We start from the raw sequence: 20,524 nt of genomic DNA on the forward strand, positions 1-20,524 counted from the left end.
GATCAAAATTAAAAAGAAAATTGGTGCTTTATAGTTATTAAACCATTTCTTCAGTAGATATTTACTAAGAATTGACTACATAAGCACAGCATCTGCAGGCCATCAAAAGGCCCTGAGACTCTGGTCTGAACCTACTGTAGGCAGTACAGACGCATCTCTGCAGACACAAGTGTTGTTCATTCTTTGTTCATTCTCTTTTCATAAAAAGCCTTCCTTGAAATTTTTGTTTCTCAAGTAACTTCCTAGCTAAAGTTCCCTTTATTTGTACATGATCTATTTTTGATTCATTTTCTTTGAGTGTCAGCAGGAAACCCAGGAAAAACAGCTCCCACCCCAGCCTATAGAAGACCACTGAAGTAGAAAGTTACAAAGTACAAAGCCAAAGCTAAAGAAACCACCAGCCTCCCTATAAAACCCATGTCTTTTCTTCTCATTTTTCCGACAGTTATTAACACAGTGACACACATTCATTGTGAACCCTGTCACGGTGTGATTTTATATCAATAGCTTGTCATACCAATCAAGTTGAATTAGAAGCATGGTAAATTAAGCACTGGTTCAGAATTTCCTCTTTTCTTCATTGAAAAAAAAATTACGTTGATCCAATTCATAAAATGTAGCCCCACCTCCCAGCTTGATTTTGTGGCTTCAATCCAAGTCTGTCACAGCATCATTTTTGCTTTTAATAAATACCAACTCAGGCCAGGAACTGCCCCACCGCTCATCATCAGCGGTGGTTCCATGGTGGACCTGAGTGGTGGCATGCTCAAAGCCAGAGGGAAGTTACTAAGCAAAACATGTATTGGAAAGAGGTGGCCGCAAAACATGAAAATGCTTCAGGCAGGTAGGCAAAGAAGAAAGGTGGACATATTTGCCTTTGCTAACCTATATACCCTTTTACCAAGTATGTGAGCTCACTCTGCTTTGTTAGTGAGAGAACTTGGAAGGATGCTGCTATGGTTTGAATGCTTTTCCCCTCCAAAACTTGTGTTGACAGTTGTTTGCTGCTTTAGTGATACTGGGAGATGGGACCTTTGGGAGGTGATAGGGCCATGAAGGGTCCACCCTCATGGGTGGTGTTGGTGAGTTATAAAAGGTGAATTTGGGCCCCTCTTGCTCTCTCTTTGCCCTTCACCTTCTGCCATGTGGTGATGCAGCAAGAAGACCCTCGCCAGATGCTGCTGCCTTGATCTTGGACTTCCCAGCCTCCAGAACTGTGAGAAGATAAATTTCTTTACATTACAGATTACACAGTCTCAGGTATTCTCCTACTGCAGTACAAAATGAACTGGGACGGAAGCCAATTCCAACCACCTGGTCTAGCCCTTCCTTGCTAGGCCAGGCCCCGCTTTTAGACCATTACAGCACCTCACACTTCAAACACCCGTCGTACCTGTGATCAATGAACTTTTGGTGGTTATTGTTATTATCTTTCTCTTCCATCAGACCTTAAGTTTCACAAGAGCAGTGATTGAGCTGTTTTGCCCACCATCAAACATTGAAGGAATTGGAATCGAATGAATGAATGAGAAAAAGCAAACGTGGCCATGACAGTATTAGCACCTTGAATGGTGCCTAAGACATAGCAGGTGGCAATGCATGTCAAGTAAATGAACAAATATATGAATGAACAAGAAGAACCAGCATGGGGCTCTGAGTAGCTGCCTGGTAAGTACTTACTGAGATTGAATGAAAAGGCAAGCCATGAAATATGCATTTTTTATGCAAGGGCCTCTAAAAGAATTGAAAAATACAATGTCCTTTGATCTGGAAGTTGCACCACTAGCTAGGTGATAATTACATCTTCATCCAGCTCTGAAAAAGCTACTGGTTTGAAAATGTCATTAAGCTGAAGGACAATTATGGCTGTTTGCCCAAGGATTTTTTAATGGCTTTAATTTTATTCTCTTGCAGACTCAGGATGGAGCACCTGCTTGCACAGAGCAGCAGGGTCCACATCAGCAGCTTGCAAAGAGCACAGTGCTAAGGTGTCAAATCAAGGGGCCAGGACTACATTGCCTGAGGCATCCTCTGCCTGCATCCCACCAATGAAACAGCAACCCTCGCACAATCCCTTAGAGACTGCACCTGTTTTTAGACTCGGCAAATGGAGCACACAGTTCTGTGTCTGGATCCAAAACATGCTCGATTTCCTTTTGGGCTTTTTCATACATCTTTTTTCTGTCGGTCAGACCCTTGCTTGTCTCCACTGGGGGGAAGTCATAATATCCCTTCCTCTTGGCTTTGAGGCGCAGCTTGTTCCGATAGTGCTCGATGTCTGACTTCTGCTTCAGGGCTTTGTTCACCTGGGGAGAGAGACAGTCTCAGGCCACGTCTGACCCAGCATAAGTGACAGGTGGGAGAGTTTCACCAGAAGGTCATAATTCCTGGGAAAGGCACCCTAGGAGTCACCCCTTTGAGCCAGCCAGATCCACCTTTGACCCATTCCAAGACCAGCCCAAAACAGTGGGTCACAAACCATAAATAAATAACAAATGATGAGGATGTTACACCCAAATTTTTGAACTTTCCATGTTGTTATCGTGTTTTCTTAAAAATATTTTTTAAAAGAATTTCCTGTAATTCATAAAAGGAAAATTTATGGCTTTGGAGTTATGCTTTCTTCATTTAACACATAAGAGAAGAAGGAAGAAAATTATAAAACAATCTGTATCAAGCTCTACAAGGCAGCAAATTACAGAGAATAGTTTGGGGTTCTCTCTCAATCCAAATGCCAGCAAGGTTCATTCCTTTAACTACCAAAATGTAGCAAGCTTCCATTTCTGGACAAGAAAAATGCTCATTTATTCTCCTGTGACAGGGTGATGGGCCTGGGGGAAAAGTAAGTTGAATGTACCTTGGATTTGGAATCTGTCTCTATGACATTCATGTCATTAAGCTGGGATGGGAGGATCCAGGTATGGTGGCCATTATGTGGGTCGGTCCATAACTGGGCAGAGGGTCCCAATGAAGAGCTGTTATCAGTGCATTAGTGTCAACCTCAGAGGCCTCTAATCACTGGGCTTGTGTGTTTGGTGGCAGAATTCTGCCCCCAAAAAGATTCAGTGGCTGCGACTGGTTTTGAGACGACATCTAGATTCTCAAAGTACAGAGCCAAAGGGCATGACGTACATGATCAATTAATCCTTCCTCATTGGCTAAGTAATCGCAGCAATTATTATTAATAATAAAGCTCTTATTGTCTGCTAGGCACTATTCTTAGTGCTTTACATATATTAATTTGACCCTCACAGCAGTCCCATTTTATGGATGGAAATACTGAGGCACAGAGAAATGAATTAACTTGCTTAAGGTCACACAGAGAGTAAGTAAAAGAGCTGAAATTCAAACCCTTGCAGCATGGCTTGACAGTCCATACTCTTTTAAGAACAATGCTATTTTTCACTGATGGACTTTAGTAAGTCAAAGAGAGGGAAGGAGCACTGGTCAGGGAGTCAGGAAATGTGAACCGCATGGCTGTCACGGTAACCTGCAGTGTGACTTTGAGCAAGCCACTTGACTCCTCAGACTTCAGTTTCTTGGTCTAAAACATGAAGAGGTTGGAATAGAACTGCTCTGTAAGTTTACAGCCAGTTATTTTTTAAAGTTGAAAAACTTTAACCCATCACGTCCTTAGGCCACCTAAGTCTTTCTGCCCAGAAAACAAGAGGAGCTTCCTGCATCAGCTTGTAGATGCTTTCATAAGTGGCCCACATAGTGGAAGGAGGACAAGCCCCTGCTGTGCATTGACAACACCCAGTTGTACAGCGCTGTGGCACGTTCCTTAGGGTGCGGTGGGAAAAAGACTTTAAAACTTTGGAAATCTCCTACTTGTTGCAGGTGACAATAGCACGGTACAAAAACTGGATAACTAGCCTGACAGCTTAGCAACAGAGAAAAACCATGAGAGAGAGAATGTATATGCATGTGCTTGGGCACAGGTGTAACGTAAATATTTACATGCAGGCTCTGCATGCATTTTCTTAAAGGTTCATAGACATTTTCAACACATTGATCATTCTGCTGCAGAAGATGGAGATAAAGTCAGATAATTTTTATCTGACTTTATTTATTTATTTTTTTTTGAGATGGAGCCTCGCTCTGTCACCCCAGCTAGAGTGCAGTGGCGTCACCATAGCTCACTGCAACTTCAAACTCCTGGGCTCAAGGGATACTCCTGCCTCAGCCTCCCTGGTAGCGCATGCTCCACCATGACTGGCTAGTTTTTTCTATGTTGAGCAGAGTCTGGGTCTGTCTCTTGCTTAGGCTGGTTTTGAACTCCTGACCTGAAGGGATCCTCCTGCCTCAGGCTCCCAGAATGCTACGATTACAGGCGTGAGCCACCCTGCCCAGCCTTTATCTGACTTCGTGTTCTCCTTCTAAACTGTCTCTATCAATCATCTATCTATGGTCTATTGTCTATTATCTATCTATCTGTCTAATTTTCTTTGATGAAATCACCACTGTTTGGTGAATGTTACAAGTTTCTTTCAGACTCTTAGGAAAGTGGGCCCATGGTATCCGTTGATACCCTCCTGGAAGCGGCCGATGGGTTGTTTCAAGCTTGCTCTAAGGAATAAATGTCATTTCAAAGCCTATATAGCGGGCCACATCCCTGCCCATATGACAACATCTTCTCTACTTTCCTCTTAATTCAAGCTGCTCCCACCTCCACTGCAGCCAATATCCCATAATGAACAGTTTAGGAGCGTCATCCAGAAAGGCATTAGGTTGTGTGTGTGAGGGCTTGAGGGAGTGGAACTTCTGATGTTTCTCTTCATGACCACAGTTTTTAAAAAGCTCTCTCTGGGCTTTCTAATGAAGGTATAAAATGCTCTGAAAACATCACCCCACAAACTCATTTTGGGCGACCTGTGTCCTGATTCATTCCGCGGAGGCCGGGCACGTGCAGAGTTAAGATGGCCCATGCAGCCCTGGGTGACAGGACACAATCACCCAGCGTCTGGAGTCCGAGTGCCCCGAGGGCTGGCCGGACTCTCTCCGGCTCCGGGTCCCGGTGCTCACCTCACCGTTGAGGACTGCCGACGACTCCTGGTTCCTGTCCGAGGACGGGGGCACCACGGACAGGGCCGTGGGTTTTATGGCGATCACCTGCACGGACCCAGAGGACGTGTCGAAGGGCTCGGCAGCCGCCTTGCCTGAGCTGTCGAAAAGAACGGCTCCTTCCTCTTCATCACTTGCTGGCACTGAAACACAACACAAACACATCGATTTTGTGATGCTGGGGAGCCGCTTGGCCACGGGAGGATTTATGTGACGCCCACAGCCGAGGGACATTACTTTGCTCAAAATGACTCAGGCACAACAGCGCCTGGTTCTGTGCCAACGGCTCGCTGCCGCTGGCGGTTTTCCTTTATATTTAAGATTTCAAACTATTTATCCCTCCATTGCCTTGTCAATGGGTAGGAAAGAATTTGAAAGGTTTGAATCAAACAGTTAAAAACCATTCTTTCCAAAATAACAACAAAACATATTTTTTAAAACATTTAAAAGGTGACTTTTTTCTCTATGTTGGAGTTGGAAATGAGAAAAGTGAATTTGACCAAATCTTGTAACTATTTTTTAAATCTCACGATCATCAGAGTAACAGTATTTATTTTAGTCTCTGCCACCAAAGCTACCAATTTTTACACGACGTTAAGGTAACAAGTCTTCATTGGTCAACTAGTCACAGTCATTGCTGCTGACACTTTTTTTTTCCTTCTGAAGGCAGCTTCTCCAGTGATTTGGGTTTTGGTTCCTTTCGCCTGTCTAAAACAAAAGCAAGCTATGAAATTACCACCAGAGCAACTAATTTAAAGCTACAGACACCTTCCCTAATTAAATGGAGTGATTTCCACCTACGCTCTGGTGAACGAATCCCCCTCTGACAGATAACTCTGTTGCGGCTGCTAAAAGACACGAGGCTGCCTTGAGCTTCCATAACTAAGCTGACAGAAGAAGTTCCAGGGCCCACGGTAACTCGCTGATATACTTGTTCTTAAAGCATATTCCCATTAAGTAGCTATAAGAATGACAGTTTATTGAGCGCAGCTCAGCAAGAGATAAATTAAGTCTGTTCACACAACTAAACCAACAGACAATTCTGGAGCAAAACAGGTATTATATAAAACATGAATGCAATAGAAGAATATTCATCTTTCCTCCTGTCTGCTAAAGAGATCGGGATATTATTTAAATTATTGAGAAACGCACAGTTTGTATCATTCTGTCACTTATGATAATCACAGAAGATTTGTCAAATTAAGCCAAGTAAACTATTATTTTACAATGTGGCTAAAACACTTCGGAGTCTAACAATGGACTATAACTGGAATGTTTTTTTAGTTCTATGGGCTAATTTGCAAATAGCAGGCCACCAAGCAGCCAATGACAGAGGAAAATCTCTATTTAGATGTGTTACCAGATACATATATATTTTTAGAGTGCAGTTTTGCTGGGCAGCTCTTGTCTAGCCACTCTTCCCTCCCGTCTGGACAACTGCTGTAAAAGCCATCTGCGGTAGCCAGCCTCTGTGCTGGCTCCCAATAGTTCTCACCTCCCAATATTCACACCTACAATGAATGGGTATGAATCTGTGCAACCAATAGGAAATGACAGAAATGACAGTGTACTACATCCAAGGCTTGGTCGTTAAAGAACATTGTGGCTTCCACCTTGCTCTCTCCTGGATCACTTACTCCAGGAAAAGCCAGCTGCCATGTTATGTGGACACACCCAAGCAGCCCCACGGAAAGGTCCACGTGGCAAGGACCTTGGAGGCTTCCTGCCAACAGCCACACAAGTGGCTATCTTCTAAGGGCCAGTCAAGAGTTTGGATGACTATAGCCCAGGCCAACATCTTAACCGTGATCTCATGAGGGACTCCAAGCAAGAATCACCAACCAAGCTAAGCCACTTCTAAATTCCTGACCCACATACATTATACAAATAATAAATGTAGATTGTCATTGTAGATTGCTAGAGTGATATGTTAGTGGCAATAAATAACTTATAGCCCTCCTGAAAAACCTCCTACCTCTGGGCTTCCCCTCTTGTTCCTCACCCCTAAAATACATATTCCACTGGAAGCCAGGAAGAATTCCCTTTCTATAAGGCAACCTGACCACATTCCTCCTCTGATCCGAAGCCTCTGAAGGCTGCATCTCTCTCGGAATAACACCACAGCCGTACCCCCAAAGTCCCATCCTGTCTGGCACTGGCCACCTCACAGAGCTCACTTCCTCCCTCTCCCCTTCTCTACTCTGCTCCAGCCACAGTGGGCTTCTTGGGCACATCAGACTAACGCCCACTGCAGGAGTTTGCATTAGCTGTTCCCTGTGTTCAGAATGTTCTTCCCTCGGATCTTTCCATGTCTAGTTCTTTCTTACTTTTCAAGTTCCAGCTTGAAAATGACTTTCCCTAGCCATCAATCTAAAACACACCCCCCCCCGCCATCACCCTGCTATGTTTTCTTCACAGCACTTATCACTCTTGATTTGTTGTATTGACTTACAGGCTGCCCTCATCCCCGCCACTAGAGTAGAAGCCCCAGGCTTGCCCACCTTTCGAAAGGCTGATGCTTATTGCCTTTAACAGTGGCTATGGAAGTCTGCCTTCCATAAGGATCTGTTGAATAAAAGTGAAGGAATGAATGACACAACTTCCCTGACTGAGAAAAGGGGATATTGTTAGTTCCTGCAGAACAGGTAACCACGTGGAAGTTAAAGGCATGTTATCCCTAAACTGTTCAGAGGGTGAATAGATGGTACTTAGCATTTTTATCCCTTTGGGGTTGTGACAACCTCACCTCCCACCCTGAGGACAGGGTAAGGTGGACAGCATAGTTATAATGGGACAAGGAAATGACACCTCAGACATTGTACAAGCTAGAGTTATTTTTCATCTTTGCTTTTAAAAAAAGTCATATTCAGATTTGCACGACAATTCCTCTAGGAATTCTTAAGAGAAAAATAATTAGTTATCCTCCCTCCAAAAAAGACTTTATGGAAAAATGCATTAAATGGCACTGCATTAAATATTAATGCATTAAAATGTTGTGTGGACACAGCAGGTTCATGGGGATTTTTAATGCACAATTAGTCCCTAAGGAAAAAAGCATGGGAGAGTGGTCAAGGACAGGGTGCCACAGTTAAACCATGGAAGTGACCTAGAATATCACCACATCACAGTCAATGCCACTAAACACCTATCTCGTATCTAGTTCTGCCTTGTTTGCACTGTTGGTGTTAATTTCAGTAAGTCAGGTTGGAAAAAGAGATTTCATTTCTTCATGTCTGATTTGGCATGGGGAGACACCTCCCACCCCCCACGTGAGACAGAAAATGCTCTTAAACAACACATGCACTGTCTGAAAGTTTCATCAAAGACAAATAATCTACAAATGGCATCACTACCATATGTTGTTATTTATTAGATAAAAAACAAGTCTTCATTTCATTGGAAGGCAAAGAAAGAAGAAAACCTGAAACTGTGTTTTTGAGCTGATATCTCTGACAAATCTTCCTTTATCTTTTAATCCCAGACCTCTCCTCCAAGAGCTCCCCTACTAAGAAAGTAGTCATTTATTCTCTGAAGTCTCTGACTCTTGTCTTCCTCCTGCCTCACCTGCCCCACAACCATTAGGAGGCAAAATGTGATAGACTCTGAGCTTAACAGTGAACTCTTTCAGTGGCATAAAGGAAGGAGGACCCAAAGGGCTTAGGGGTGTTGTTTGCCCCTGGATGACTCAACATGCAAAGACAGGTATTACGTCCTATTTACTCTTAGACTTACTTTTTAACTTCTTCCCAGAAAACATTTTCTAAGGTGACACTGGGTTGGCTCAGAAATTCAAATGTCTGTATTTGGCTGAGAAAGCATTAAGTTGTTTTTGCTTTCAAAATCCTAGCTCTCACATCTAACTTTCTCACTTACATCTAAGCATCACCATGACTCTACAACTCTACAACTGCCTTGCAGCTGTGATAACTAATGAGGCTATCTGGCTACAAGGACCCATGCCAACCATGATACTATAAGGACAGTGTCTTCCTTTTAAAATTCTTATTTTCACAAAAAGGGAATATTAGAAGCTACAGATGCAATGAACTTGGTGGAAAACAAAAACAGTTTTAGAATAATAGCCCAGTACATTAATATTTATTAATTAACCTTAGCAACCCTAGCCTCTATGAGAAATAGATACTAAACCATAAGACAACAGAATTTGAAAATTCTATACCAACAGAATAATCTATTTTCATAGGCCATGTTCACACAAAAAGTGGTCAGTACTTTTTGAAAGCTGGCGAGGTGATGAAAATATACCTTTTTGTTTTCTCCATAGTTCTATGCAATGTTATTTACATCCCTCCTTCCTTCCTTTGGTTCATCTTCAAAACCAATAAAATTCACTATTGATTTCATTGGTTAACTCTAACCTAGTATTATGACAAAATGGAGCCATCTGATATAAAAGGACAAGCAGTTGGGTGTGGTGGCTCACACCTGTAATCCCAGCACTTTGGGAAGTCCAGGCAGCAGTACACCTTGAGGCCAGGAGTTTAAGAACAGCCTGGGCAACATATTGAGACACCTTCTCTACAAAAATAAAAATAAAAATAAATAAAAAATTAGCCAGGCATAGTGGTATGCCCCTGTAGTCCTAGCTACTTGGGAGGCTGAGATGGGAAGATCACTTGAGCCCAGGAATTTCAGGCTGCAGTGAGCTATGATTGCACCATTGTACCCTAGACGGACGACAGAGCAAAACCCTGTCTTTTTTTTTTTTTTTAAAAAGATAAGTGTAGGTTTCAATGAAGGTCCCTCCTAGAAATCTGATATGCTTTTGTGTCTGTTGAGTTTTATACAAAACAAGTTGGCCTTATCATTTCTATTGGAAAATTTAAAACCCAAACCTCATTGAGTAGAAATGTGTGATGAAATATAAGTGACCTACCCTGAAAATTCAATGGGTTTACTTTTGACAAGAATCAAGTACAATAGTCCCAGCTACTCGGGAGACTGAGGCAAGAAGATGGCTTGACCCCAGGAATTTGAGGTTGCTGTGAGCTAGGCTGATGCCATGGCACTCTAGCCCGGGCACTCTAGCCCTGTCTCTTTTTTGAGACAGAGCAAGACTCTGTCTCAAAAAAAAAAAAAAAAAAAAAGAATCCAGTACAACCAAACAAGCACCCAAAACCTGGGAAGGATGGCTTTCTAATAAAACAAACAAGTAAAAACCTGCACTTGGTACAGTAGTTGCATTTTATTCATGTACCTATCTGCTGTTTCTGAAGCTGACATTTAAATAATCAAAGTGACATAAACAGAATAAGGAGGCAGGCAGAGAGGACAGACAGGACTAGCCAAGGACATTAACAGCAGGCCAGAGTTTCACTAGCCGGGGGTTGGGGGGAGAGATGGGGTCAGGAACTGGCCTTGCTCACTCTTCCTCCATAGATTAAATATGGGAAAGGGGGAATGTCACCACTTTGTTAAATGTGTATGGACTGACAGAGGAGTTTATATATTGCACATTTTTAAATGAGCAAAAGAGCGCAGAACAATGTGCACATTGATTATAAAACAAAGACACATGTGTATTGCCACATGCATAGTAAAAAGGTCAGAGAAAGACACACTGAGTTATTCAGGATCCTTTGAGGACTGGGGTGGGTGAGTTGGCGCATCTGGAGGAGTGGGTGGTCTTTGACTTGACTTTATACATTTCCAGGAAGTATATAAAGGGAGGACGGAAAGGGGAGAGGGTGGGAGTGGGGAGGAAGGAGGCAGAGCTGGGAGGGCGGGTGGCACCATCTTAGCCAGGTGGCAATGCCCATTGCAGTACTTAGTTAAAACCACCTTCCCCCTTCCCCTATGGCTTCACTGTCCATCGTCTCTGCTGTCACCTCGCTCCCTCTACCCACTCTCTTAGCACCTCGTGCTGCGAAGAAAGAAAAGAAAATTGCTGAATTCAAGACCCCTTCCCAAGTTCTAGAGTAACTTGGACTCTTCGTGTGCTCACTTGGCAGGGAACTGATGGCAGGATTTCTGGTGGTCCAAGGTGGGGCAGATATTAGAGGAAAATCCCATGGGTTGCACCCTAATTCTGAGGTGGAAAGCTCAGTCCCTATGACACAGGGCATGCAGATGCAGAATTCAAGGGAAGAAAACATTCAAGAACCGAATAGGTATGACAGTTTAAACCAAGTGCTTTATATAATAGCTGGAAATGGGCACAGGGACCACATCTTCCCTGCAGAATACTTATCTATTGTGTCATTATTTTTTCCCCTTTCTCTTTCTTTTTTTCAGTCAGAAAAAATAAGTAAGTGACATTTGAAAACACAAAAATATTCTGGCACTGGCTTTAAGAAAGAGTGCCTGAACTACACCAATTCCTTTAAAAGGGAAGCACAGCTAAGCAGAATGCCAGAGTGTTTAGCTTTTCACCGGGCATTTCTGGAAGGCTCCACCCACAAACCTTTTAAAACCCAAAAGGAATTTTTCCATGATCTGAAAACCAGCAGTAAGCCAGCATCACACACAGAAGGATCCAGTGGAGATGAGGGTTGGAGCAAAAGGTGGATCGGGAGAGGGAAGCTGCACAAGGACGTTGACAGGTGCATCTACAGATGATGCCACTGCATTGCCACTTACGAATAAACCCCAACACCAATCCCTGTAGGAAGGGAAAACATCTGTGTGACAGAGAAACTAAATAGTTAAGTGCCCCTGAAGAATACAGACAGAAGCATAAGTAGATTTTTTTTTTTATGGCAAATGTGCTTTTTCTTTCTTTCTTTTTTTCTGAGAGAGGTAGATTTGCAAGCCTGGACTCAGTGGTACAGACAGAACCCTTGAAACTTATCAGGGGAGTCAGGGCAAGAAAATGAGGGAAATCTCCAAGATGACCGGTATGTCAGACACCTGCCACCTGAGTGGACCTGGTGCTAAAAATCACATTGATTCGCTCAGGAATCAGGAAAATCTCTGAGCAAACGTCAATTTGTTTTACAAAGGGTTTTTCCTAAGGAACTGCACAATTCCATAAGAACAGGGGGTAGAGGAGGTGGGACAGAGCAATTCAGAGAAGGGGGCAAGGGAATAACCCCAGGGGTACACAGCAGACCCACAGGGCAGGATAGAGGGAAGGACCGAGGGTCTGAGACCGCTGAGCGAGTGTGCGCACGCGTGTGCACGATGTGTGCGCGGGCATGCGTGGGAGGGGCTGAGGGTGGTTCTTGGCGGGAAGGCTTCTCACCATTTCTCTTCCTTGCCTCCTCCTTTGTCACTTTCTGCTGTGCCATTACATTCTGGGGTGAGCGTCTCCCTGAGCTGGGCTTCCCTGATTCGTTGCTGATGACAGAGCCATTCTCACTGGGCGACCTGCTGGAGGTAACCATAGCAACAGGGGAGACGGTAAGTTTCGACGGGAGCAGCCGCCTCTCAAGGTTATTTTATTTGCACAGTTTATGTCTGTAGCCTTTCATTCCAGTTTTATCGACAAAGAGGAAATGATATAGGAAAAGGAAAAACAACAACAACAACAAAAACCACCCATACTGCAGTATGGGTTAAGCAGCTGGTTGTTCTGAAGTGCACTTTCCAGTGCTCGGCTCCGTAGAGAGTGTCCGTCTCTGTTCCATCAGCCCGTGACTATGGAAACAGTGGTGACGGTGTTTGTGTAGCTTGTCCTCTTTTTAACACATGGCACTCTGATAGTGTTGCAGAGGGTTTGAGTCACACGTGCATCTTCAGGGACATGCATGAAACCCAGTTCTCTCTGGCTATTCTCTTTACACCACATATACCCTGACAACCAAGGTTAAGTCGCCCCGTCCCTGGGGTCTTCACTGTCAATCTCTCACACACGCACAAACACTCAGGCATGCACATATACACTCTTTAACTGTGGCAACCAGTAACCATTTATATTTTGAGACAACTAATTAGAGTTATTTGTTCATCCAGGAAGTACTTTTTGTGCACCTGCTCTGTGCCGGGCACTGCCAGGTATATAGGTATGCAGAGATGCGAAGACCTCACTCCATGTTCTCCAAGAGCTGCCCATCAGGAGTACCTACTACGTGCCAAGGACTGTACCGAGTGCCTTCCAAACTGATAATGACTCACTACAACGATCCACTGATTTAGTGATGGACAGCCTTGTGTAGCAAGTGAGGAATGTGAAGCTCACGGAGGTGAAGTATACCATCCAGGGCAGAGTTGGGAGGTGGCAAAGGAGCTCTAGGAGTCAGGTTCCCCTCCACCCACACCCCAGAATACCTTCCCTTTGCTGTCCCCTACAAGGACACCAGATGAGGCAGCCCCTCACACTGATTGGCAAGTCACAGGCCTTCTTCCCCTTCCTCAGATGGGACCCTCACCTTCTGGAACTCTGTGGGAGAACAAGCTCTTGAGAACCTCTGCTGGGGTTCACTTGGGCTTCAGATTATGCCAGCCTGTGGGCAAACTGAGCAGAAAGACCAACTGCCTCCCTTCTGTGGGACACAGTCAGGGGGCAGACTTCTAGAGGTCTCTTGTTCTGCTATTGTCAATCGTACAAATTTAGAAAATAATGGCATCTGGCCCCTGCAATAGAAGACGGAGGATGCACTTTCCCAGGGAGGTGGGGGAGCTGTGCATCCTTGCAGGTGCTCCTCTGCCTCCTCCTCCCTCCTTCCTCCTCACGCCCTGGTAATTTAGCATTCTCGGGCTGTACACTTTAGCACCCTAATAGCCGCGAACAATGAAAGTTGGGATATCTGCAGGATAAGGCAGTATTTGCCAAGAGCGAGCGTTCCCCGAACACTAGAGCCAAGTGAGATGTTCCTCACCAAAGTTCCACAGACAAGTAGAAGTTTGGGAAACGTTTACTATATTCCTTCTTTGGAGATTCCTAATGCACGTTAGCATATCAAAGGCTGTGATCAGTTCTGTCAGAGAGAGATTCATCTGTTTTTGTTTAATCCAGAATTTCCAAATTTATTTGGCCACAAATCTGTTTCACCATAATACCTTTTAACATCCTAGAAAACCAGTAATACAAAGAATGTAGTCTGGATAACAAAGATAAAGCATTAATTTATTGAATGCATGTTATTTATTTACCCAACAGCTATTTGCTCACTGAGTGCTGGGTGTGCAAATCCACACACACACAGAAGTTATGTGGCCCTGAATTGTTTTCAGAATCTCATGGTTCAAGACACCTACTCTCCTGACTAGCTTTACAGGGACAAAAAGGCTTTCATTTAGGTTCATACAAAAAGGGAGGGAAATGCTTTTTGTAACCTATTTTACATTCACAAAATACTTAATGGTTTTTGTAGCATTTTCATACCCTTTCCCTCACTTGATCCTGAAACAATTTTCTGGCTGTTCCTGTCACTCTAAGGAAAGGTGTCAATGAGCAAATTTCTGTAGAGAAAAGGTAACTCTGCTCTATTTTTTGCATTAGTTTACAGACTTGCGTTTAGATGGAGTCATTAACTCAAAACTTCTGGTCAAAAACAGAGAGTGAGGTTTGGCGTGCATGTGTGTGTTTGTGTGTATGTGTCCACTCTTCAAAAGTGTCTGTGGGCTGGGCGCGGTGGCTCACGCCTGTAATCCTAGCACTCTGGGAGGCCGAGGCGGGCGGATTGCTCGAGGTCAGGAGTTCGAAACCAGCCTGAGCAAGAGCGAGACCCCGTCTCTACTATAAATAGAAAGAAATTAATTGGCTAACTAATATATATAGAAAAAATTAGTCAGGCATGGTGGCGCATGCCTGTAGTCCCAGCTACCCGGGAGGCTGAGGCAGGAAGATTGCTTAAGCCCAGGAGTTTGAGGTTGCTGTGAGCTAGGCTGATGCCACGGCACTCACTCTAGCAAGGGCAACAAAGCGAGACTCTGTCTCAAAAAAAAAAAAGTGTCTGTGAAAGCAAGAAAGTCACCTGTGAGGCTGCAGTTTTAGGCTACTGAACTTACTAGTCCCCATTCTGAGGACATGGGCAGACAGGGAGCCTAGAAGAACAGTCCTGGGGTGGGGATTAGTCAACTCCTGAACAATCATGGCCAATCAATCACTACATATGAGCACTTTTGCTGCCCCTGTGAGGCCAATTCTCCATCATGGCCCATCAATCCGAACCACACACGACAAAATAGCATCACAAAGACCCTAGACTGGAGGAAAAGGACTCACAACTCCCATCTGGCTTCCTGGAAGTGACTGAATCTCAGATTTCAGTTTTAACATAATTTTTAAAATTGAGGCATCAACAACTGTCAAGTCATTGATTTTTCCATTTTCCACTTACAAAACTTTCTGGATCATCTAACAGACCAATTCTGGGAGGGCAGGCAGTCCTTACGTCGCAGGGATGAGGAAACTGATGCGGCAAGATGGGGAAGCCAGAAACATAGATGTGAGATAGGTTTTCTCTTGGGTTTGGTGTCTTAAAATCTTCCCAAGTGATCTGAATCCCATGGTCAGCTGGGCTTGAACAGAGGTGAGGATTCCTCCCATAACTTTGGCAGTGATACAGCCAGCCCTTAACAGAATTATATGTTTATGGTATAATTATGAAGCAAATGTAGAAATCCTTAAGCAGTATAGACATTATCTTCTTTATCTGTATTTGTTTCATATATATATATATACACACACACACACACACATATACAGAGACTGAATGGGTCTGTGGAACAAGCTAATATTTCTTAATAAAAATTTGGGGGTAAGTAATTGAGTTTGATTATCAAGAGTAGATGCCTTGTTAATCCCAGAAGAAATGCTTGCTCTAATAAATGTTTTTAAAGACAACTTTATACAACTTAAATTACTCAACTAGAATGGGTAGAATTTTTATCCTTCCTGGAAGTGCTATATTCATACACAAATTTTAATAATTCTATTTATTTCTTTTCAGTGTCCTCTAAATGGGGTTAGTATGCCTCTATTGTATTTGACAAAGATCATAATGAGAACATTGCTGTAGGTAACATGACTTGCAAGTCAATCCACACAAGTCGTCTATTGCTTCTCTGTACATTTTAACTCTGTTCTGCTCAGGCTCTTCCACCCTGGGTCCACCCTTGTGGTAATGGACCCCATGTGCCCACACCTCTCTGTAACCTGGCTTTGGGGACTCCTCTCCCACAATGACTCTGGACTTGGCTGTGTGACTTGCTCTGGCCAACGGGACAGTAGCAAACTGACACAATCATAGACTTGAAAAATGTTTGCACTTTTGAGCCGTCTTTCTAGCTGCCCTTGGAACCCTGGAACCACTCTGTGAGAGATCCAGGGCTGGCCTGCTAGAGCAAGAGAGACCATGTGGAGAGGCCCCAGGAACTGGACACGCATGAGCAAGCCCAGCTGAGATCAGCCAAGCTCAGCCCAAACTGCTGACCCACCAAAATCATGGGCTCAATAAATGGCTGTTGTTTCAAACTCCTAAGCTTTGGAGTAGCAATAGATAACTAACCCGCATGCCCCAACCTTCTTTCCTACCCAGGCTGACATCCGATCCTCCGTTCCTCTGCACCTGGTTCAGAGGTACCAACAGCTCCTGGAAGTCAAGCCTTGTTGCTTGACTCCAGGACAAAATTTGTGCATTTTATATAGATGAAGCCTTCCTTGCTCCTCAAACTACTTCCCTCTCTTGGTCTCCTCATGCCCTTCTTCCTGACACTGTTCAGCTTCCTTCGTTGATTCTACCTGACCTTCTGGACCTTTAATCATTAAAACATCCCAGGGTTCAGTTCTTGGATCTCTTCTCTATCGATATCCTCCCAGGTGATTCCCTCCTGTGTCATAGCATAACTAAATACTGACAGCTCCCACGTTTATATTCCCACCCGGCACCTCTGCTCTAAACTCCACACTCATTTGGTTAATTGAGTTCTCGACACACCCACTTGCATATCTAATGGGCATCTCAAACTTAATAGGCCCACATCCAAATTCTTGATCATCCCCTACAAACTCCTCCTCCTCTAGTCTATCCCAACACAATCCATGGCAAATGCTCTCCTCTCTATTTCTGTAACCTCACAACACTCTATCAGCAAATCTTGTCAGCTCTTCCTTCAAAGTGTCCCTAGACTCCAACCACTTCTCGCACCACCAGGCTGCAGTCCACACCACCATTTCTCACTTAGATTACTGCAGTAGCCTCCTAAGGGGCCCCTGGCTTCTACTCAGCATCCCTGCAGTCTACTGGCCACATAGCAGCCAGAGTGAGCTGTCACATCATGTCATTGCTCTTCTCAAAGCCTCCCAATGATGTCTGATCTTTACTGACAGTCCAAGTCCTGCCTTTGGTCTGCGAAGTCTGACATGATCAACCTCAGGCAACGTGTCTGACTCATCTTCTACCACTTCCTCCCTACTTCGGTCCTGCCTCTGTTGGCCTTCTTGCTCCTCTTCAAGCACGTCAAGAAGTTCCCTCCTCTGGGCATTGAATGCACTGTTCCATCTGCTTGGAACATTCTTCCCACAGATGGCCTCAGGGCTTACACCTCATTTCAGTCTGGTCTTTCTCAAATGTCTCTTTTTCAAAGAGGGCTTCTCTGGCTTCCTATCTAAAACAGCACTATACCCCTTCTCCAGCTCTCTATCCCCTTACAGTGCTTTGCTTTTCTTCCGTGTACTCATCTCTAGCTGACCTTGATAGACAGACTTTGTTTCTCTATATGTTTCTTGCCTATCTCTCCCCATGAGATCGTAAGCTCCACAGAGGAGTTGTTTTGTCTTGTTCACTGCAGTATCACCAGTGCCTAGAGTAAATAGCAAATGATCAATAAATATGTTAGATAAAGGGAGAGGAAAAAAGGACGGAGACAGGGAGGATGTAACTTTTCAAACTTTTACAGTGGTCTCAGGCAAGGGAGAAGAACGTGGCAGAGGGTGTTGGTGTAGCCATTCAACAGGGCCTACCACAGTGTTCATTACTTCTTTAAAAGGCCATTGCAAAGTCCTCATAATGAGACTGCAGCCTGTAACCTAAATTCTCCCATCTCTCATCCACATTGCCATCAGAGCAGTCTCTCTAACACACAGGCTGGACAGCACTGCCCTCCTAAAGAACTTTCAGTGGCTGCCCACAGCCTAGAGAACAAAGGTCAGACTGCTTAGCCTGGCGGTCAAGACTTTCTGCAATTTTAATCTATCTTCTCATCCCTCACTAAACCCCAGCCACTGTGAACTCTCAACTCCAGGGACACTCACCATTTAGAGAATGTGCCTGCCCCTCATCTCTCCCCACTCTTTCACACTGGATGCCTTTATCTCTTCCCACCTATCCCGATCCCACGCACCCTTCCAGGCTCGGCTAAAGCATAACTTTCTCCATGATACTTCTGGTTAGAATGAAGTTCTCCCTCCTCTCTTTCCTACAGCCCTCTACTCGGGTTCCCTGGTGGGCACCCTACACATGGTGCTTGGTATCTCTCTCTCTCTCTCTCTCTCCCCCTCCATCACCAGATCCCTGGGGTCGGGGATCAACCTTGTACATTTCTGTTGTCCTCCTACCGCCTGTCGGAGTTCTCTGTTCCTGGTAAAAACCGAATAAACGGTGTCAACTGAAATTGGAAACTATTCAGAAATCACCAGGTAAAATACGACTGCACTGAATCGAAGGCACTGCTTTGAATATAAGTGAAAAATATAAGTGTGACATCGGTGCCAAATTTGTTATAGTAAATACAGGAGCTGAGTCTCTGCTGTTGTGGTTATCAGTGACAGAAAACCCTACACAAGGTGGCCTGCACAATGCAGATATTGTGATTCCCGTCATCTCCCTCGGTCTCCTTTTCAAACATTCAAACGGAGCATGAAGGGGAATTTTTAAAGAGAACAGTGGAATTAACTCGAGGGCATCAGCTGTTCTCATCGTTTGTTATTTCTCTTGCTGGCGCAGAGGGGCAGGAGTCGGCCTGCACGTACCTCTTTCTGGTTTCGGTGGACTTGGCCGTCTTGACGGTGCTGCCGTCCTGCGCGATGTCTCTTTCCTGAGGGGCGTCTCTCACGGGCAGTGGGAGGACCACCGTTTCCTGAGTCACGGGAATGACCTCCTCGTCCGCCCCTTGCTGGCCCAGGTGTTGCTTGGCGTAATCAAAGCCTTGCACAGGCTGCAAAGAGGACACGGGTCTGCATTCACATTTCTTGGGAAGTGCAACTCTAACCACAGCTTTAAGAGAAGACAGGCCGCAAAGTGCATGCGACGGCACTACCCTTGGCTTTCTGATGAACAGGAGTTAACTCAAATCCTGAATCGTTATTCCTGCCTCTGCAAAGTCAGAATCCATATTAATTCTACCTAGCTACAGAATCTCTACACATAAGACTTGCTCAGAGTGTAAACAAGACACAGATAGGTGTGTGAGAACAAACTTCTTTCAAGGATTTTAGAACGTGAATTGTAAGTCAATGGATACTGCTAATAAGAAACAATTCTTAATTGATATATTCAACAGGTTCCGTGGATTAGCTCTTCCCTAGAAATATTTGGTTACCCCTTAACTCCACTCCCATGGAGCTGTATGTGTAACAGTATGTCTGCGTCTTTGCCAAGTCGCAATTTGCTCATCTGAGAAATGAAGATAATCTTATCTGTTTTACCTCCACCACCCTTGAGTATTAGAGTGATCACAGATCTGGAAACAGAGGGAAATGTGCTACCACATGTGAAGCAGTACAGTCATTAATAATGAAATGGAATTTGTGGAATCGCTCTTTAACCCAGACTTCTTCTCTTAAGCAGGCTGGTGCTCCTCTAACTCACTCCTGGGAAACTGGCAAGGTTTTAATGCACAGTGTCTGAAATCCAAGTGCATGAGGCATCTGTGAGCAAAATCCAACAGACACCTATCAGCGGGGTGATAAGAAATCAGATGGCATGTTTAAGCAATTCCTAGCAGTGTCTGTGTTCTGCTTTACACCCCAAAGCAGCACAGGACAGTGTGGTTGGTGGTTAAGAGGGGCAGCTCAGAAAGCAGACTGCCTGGGTTCAAGTCCTGACTCCACCACTGATTAGCTAAATTACTGAAATTCTCTGCACATCGGTTCCTTCACCTGTAAATGGAGACAATAATCAAGTAAAGAGAATAAAATGCGCAGGTATATGAGAGTGATATTTAACCATCTTTAAGGATCCAGATGGGTGTAAGGATTAAATAAGTATTTCGAGTTCAGCACTCAGCACAGTGCCTAGTACATACTAAGTACCCAATAGATGGTAGTCATCACGGTTTGCCTTCCTACTAAAGTCATTGTCCAGGTGAAATGGACACTAAGTGATTCTCTTTAAGAAAATCTGGGGATAAAACTCAACCTCTGCTATTCAGAGTCCATCAGAACTTGGTACGATCAGTAGCTCTTCCTTTAGCGACTCCTTTAGCTAACAAAAGCATCGGGAAGGCTCCAGGCAGATTTAACATCCCACCATCTAGAACTGAGGCCTATCCTGCCGAATCTTACTACTGTGTCTCAACAGGATGGAGTTTTGCTGCTAATTCCAACAAAACTTCT

The 20,524-nt window shown here is 44.3% G+C and overlaps 1 protein-coding gene across 3 annotated transcripts in view; it reads right to left on the minus strand.

Moving 5' to 3' along the window:
• The window catches only part of KIAA1549L (KIAA1549 like), a 273,623-nt gene that overhangs the window by 46,275 nt on the left and 206,824 nt on the right, over positions 1-20,524 (minus strand). For 2 of the 3 annotated variants that reach the window (XM_076002045.1, XM_076002043.1), the window contains 4 exons: positions 18,941-19,125; positions 12,269-12,396; positions 5,026-5,207; positions 2,089-2,306 (listed from right to left, as the gene is read on the minus strand). In XM_076002045.1, the coding sequence (XP_075858160.1) occupies positions 2,089-2,306; positions 5,026-5,207; positions 12,269-12,396; positions 18,941-19,125 (713 nt within the window). The remainder of the gene's footprint in view (positions 1-2,088; positions 2,307-5,025; positions 5,208-12,268; positions 12,397-18,940; positions 19,126-20,524) is intronic. The other variant, XM_076002044.1, reaches the window with a different exon arrangement.

The sequence above is a fragment of the Microcebus murinus genome, chromosome 4 (assembly GCF_040939455.1).
Source record: "Microcebus murinus isolate Inina chromosome 4, M.murinus_Inina_mat1.0, whole genome shotgun sequence".
NCBI lineage: Eukaryota > Metazoa > Chordata > Mammalia > Primates > Cheirogaleidae > Microcebus > Microcebus murinus.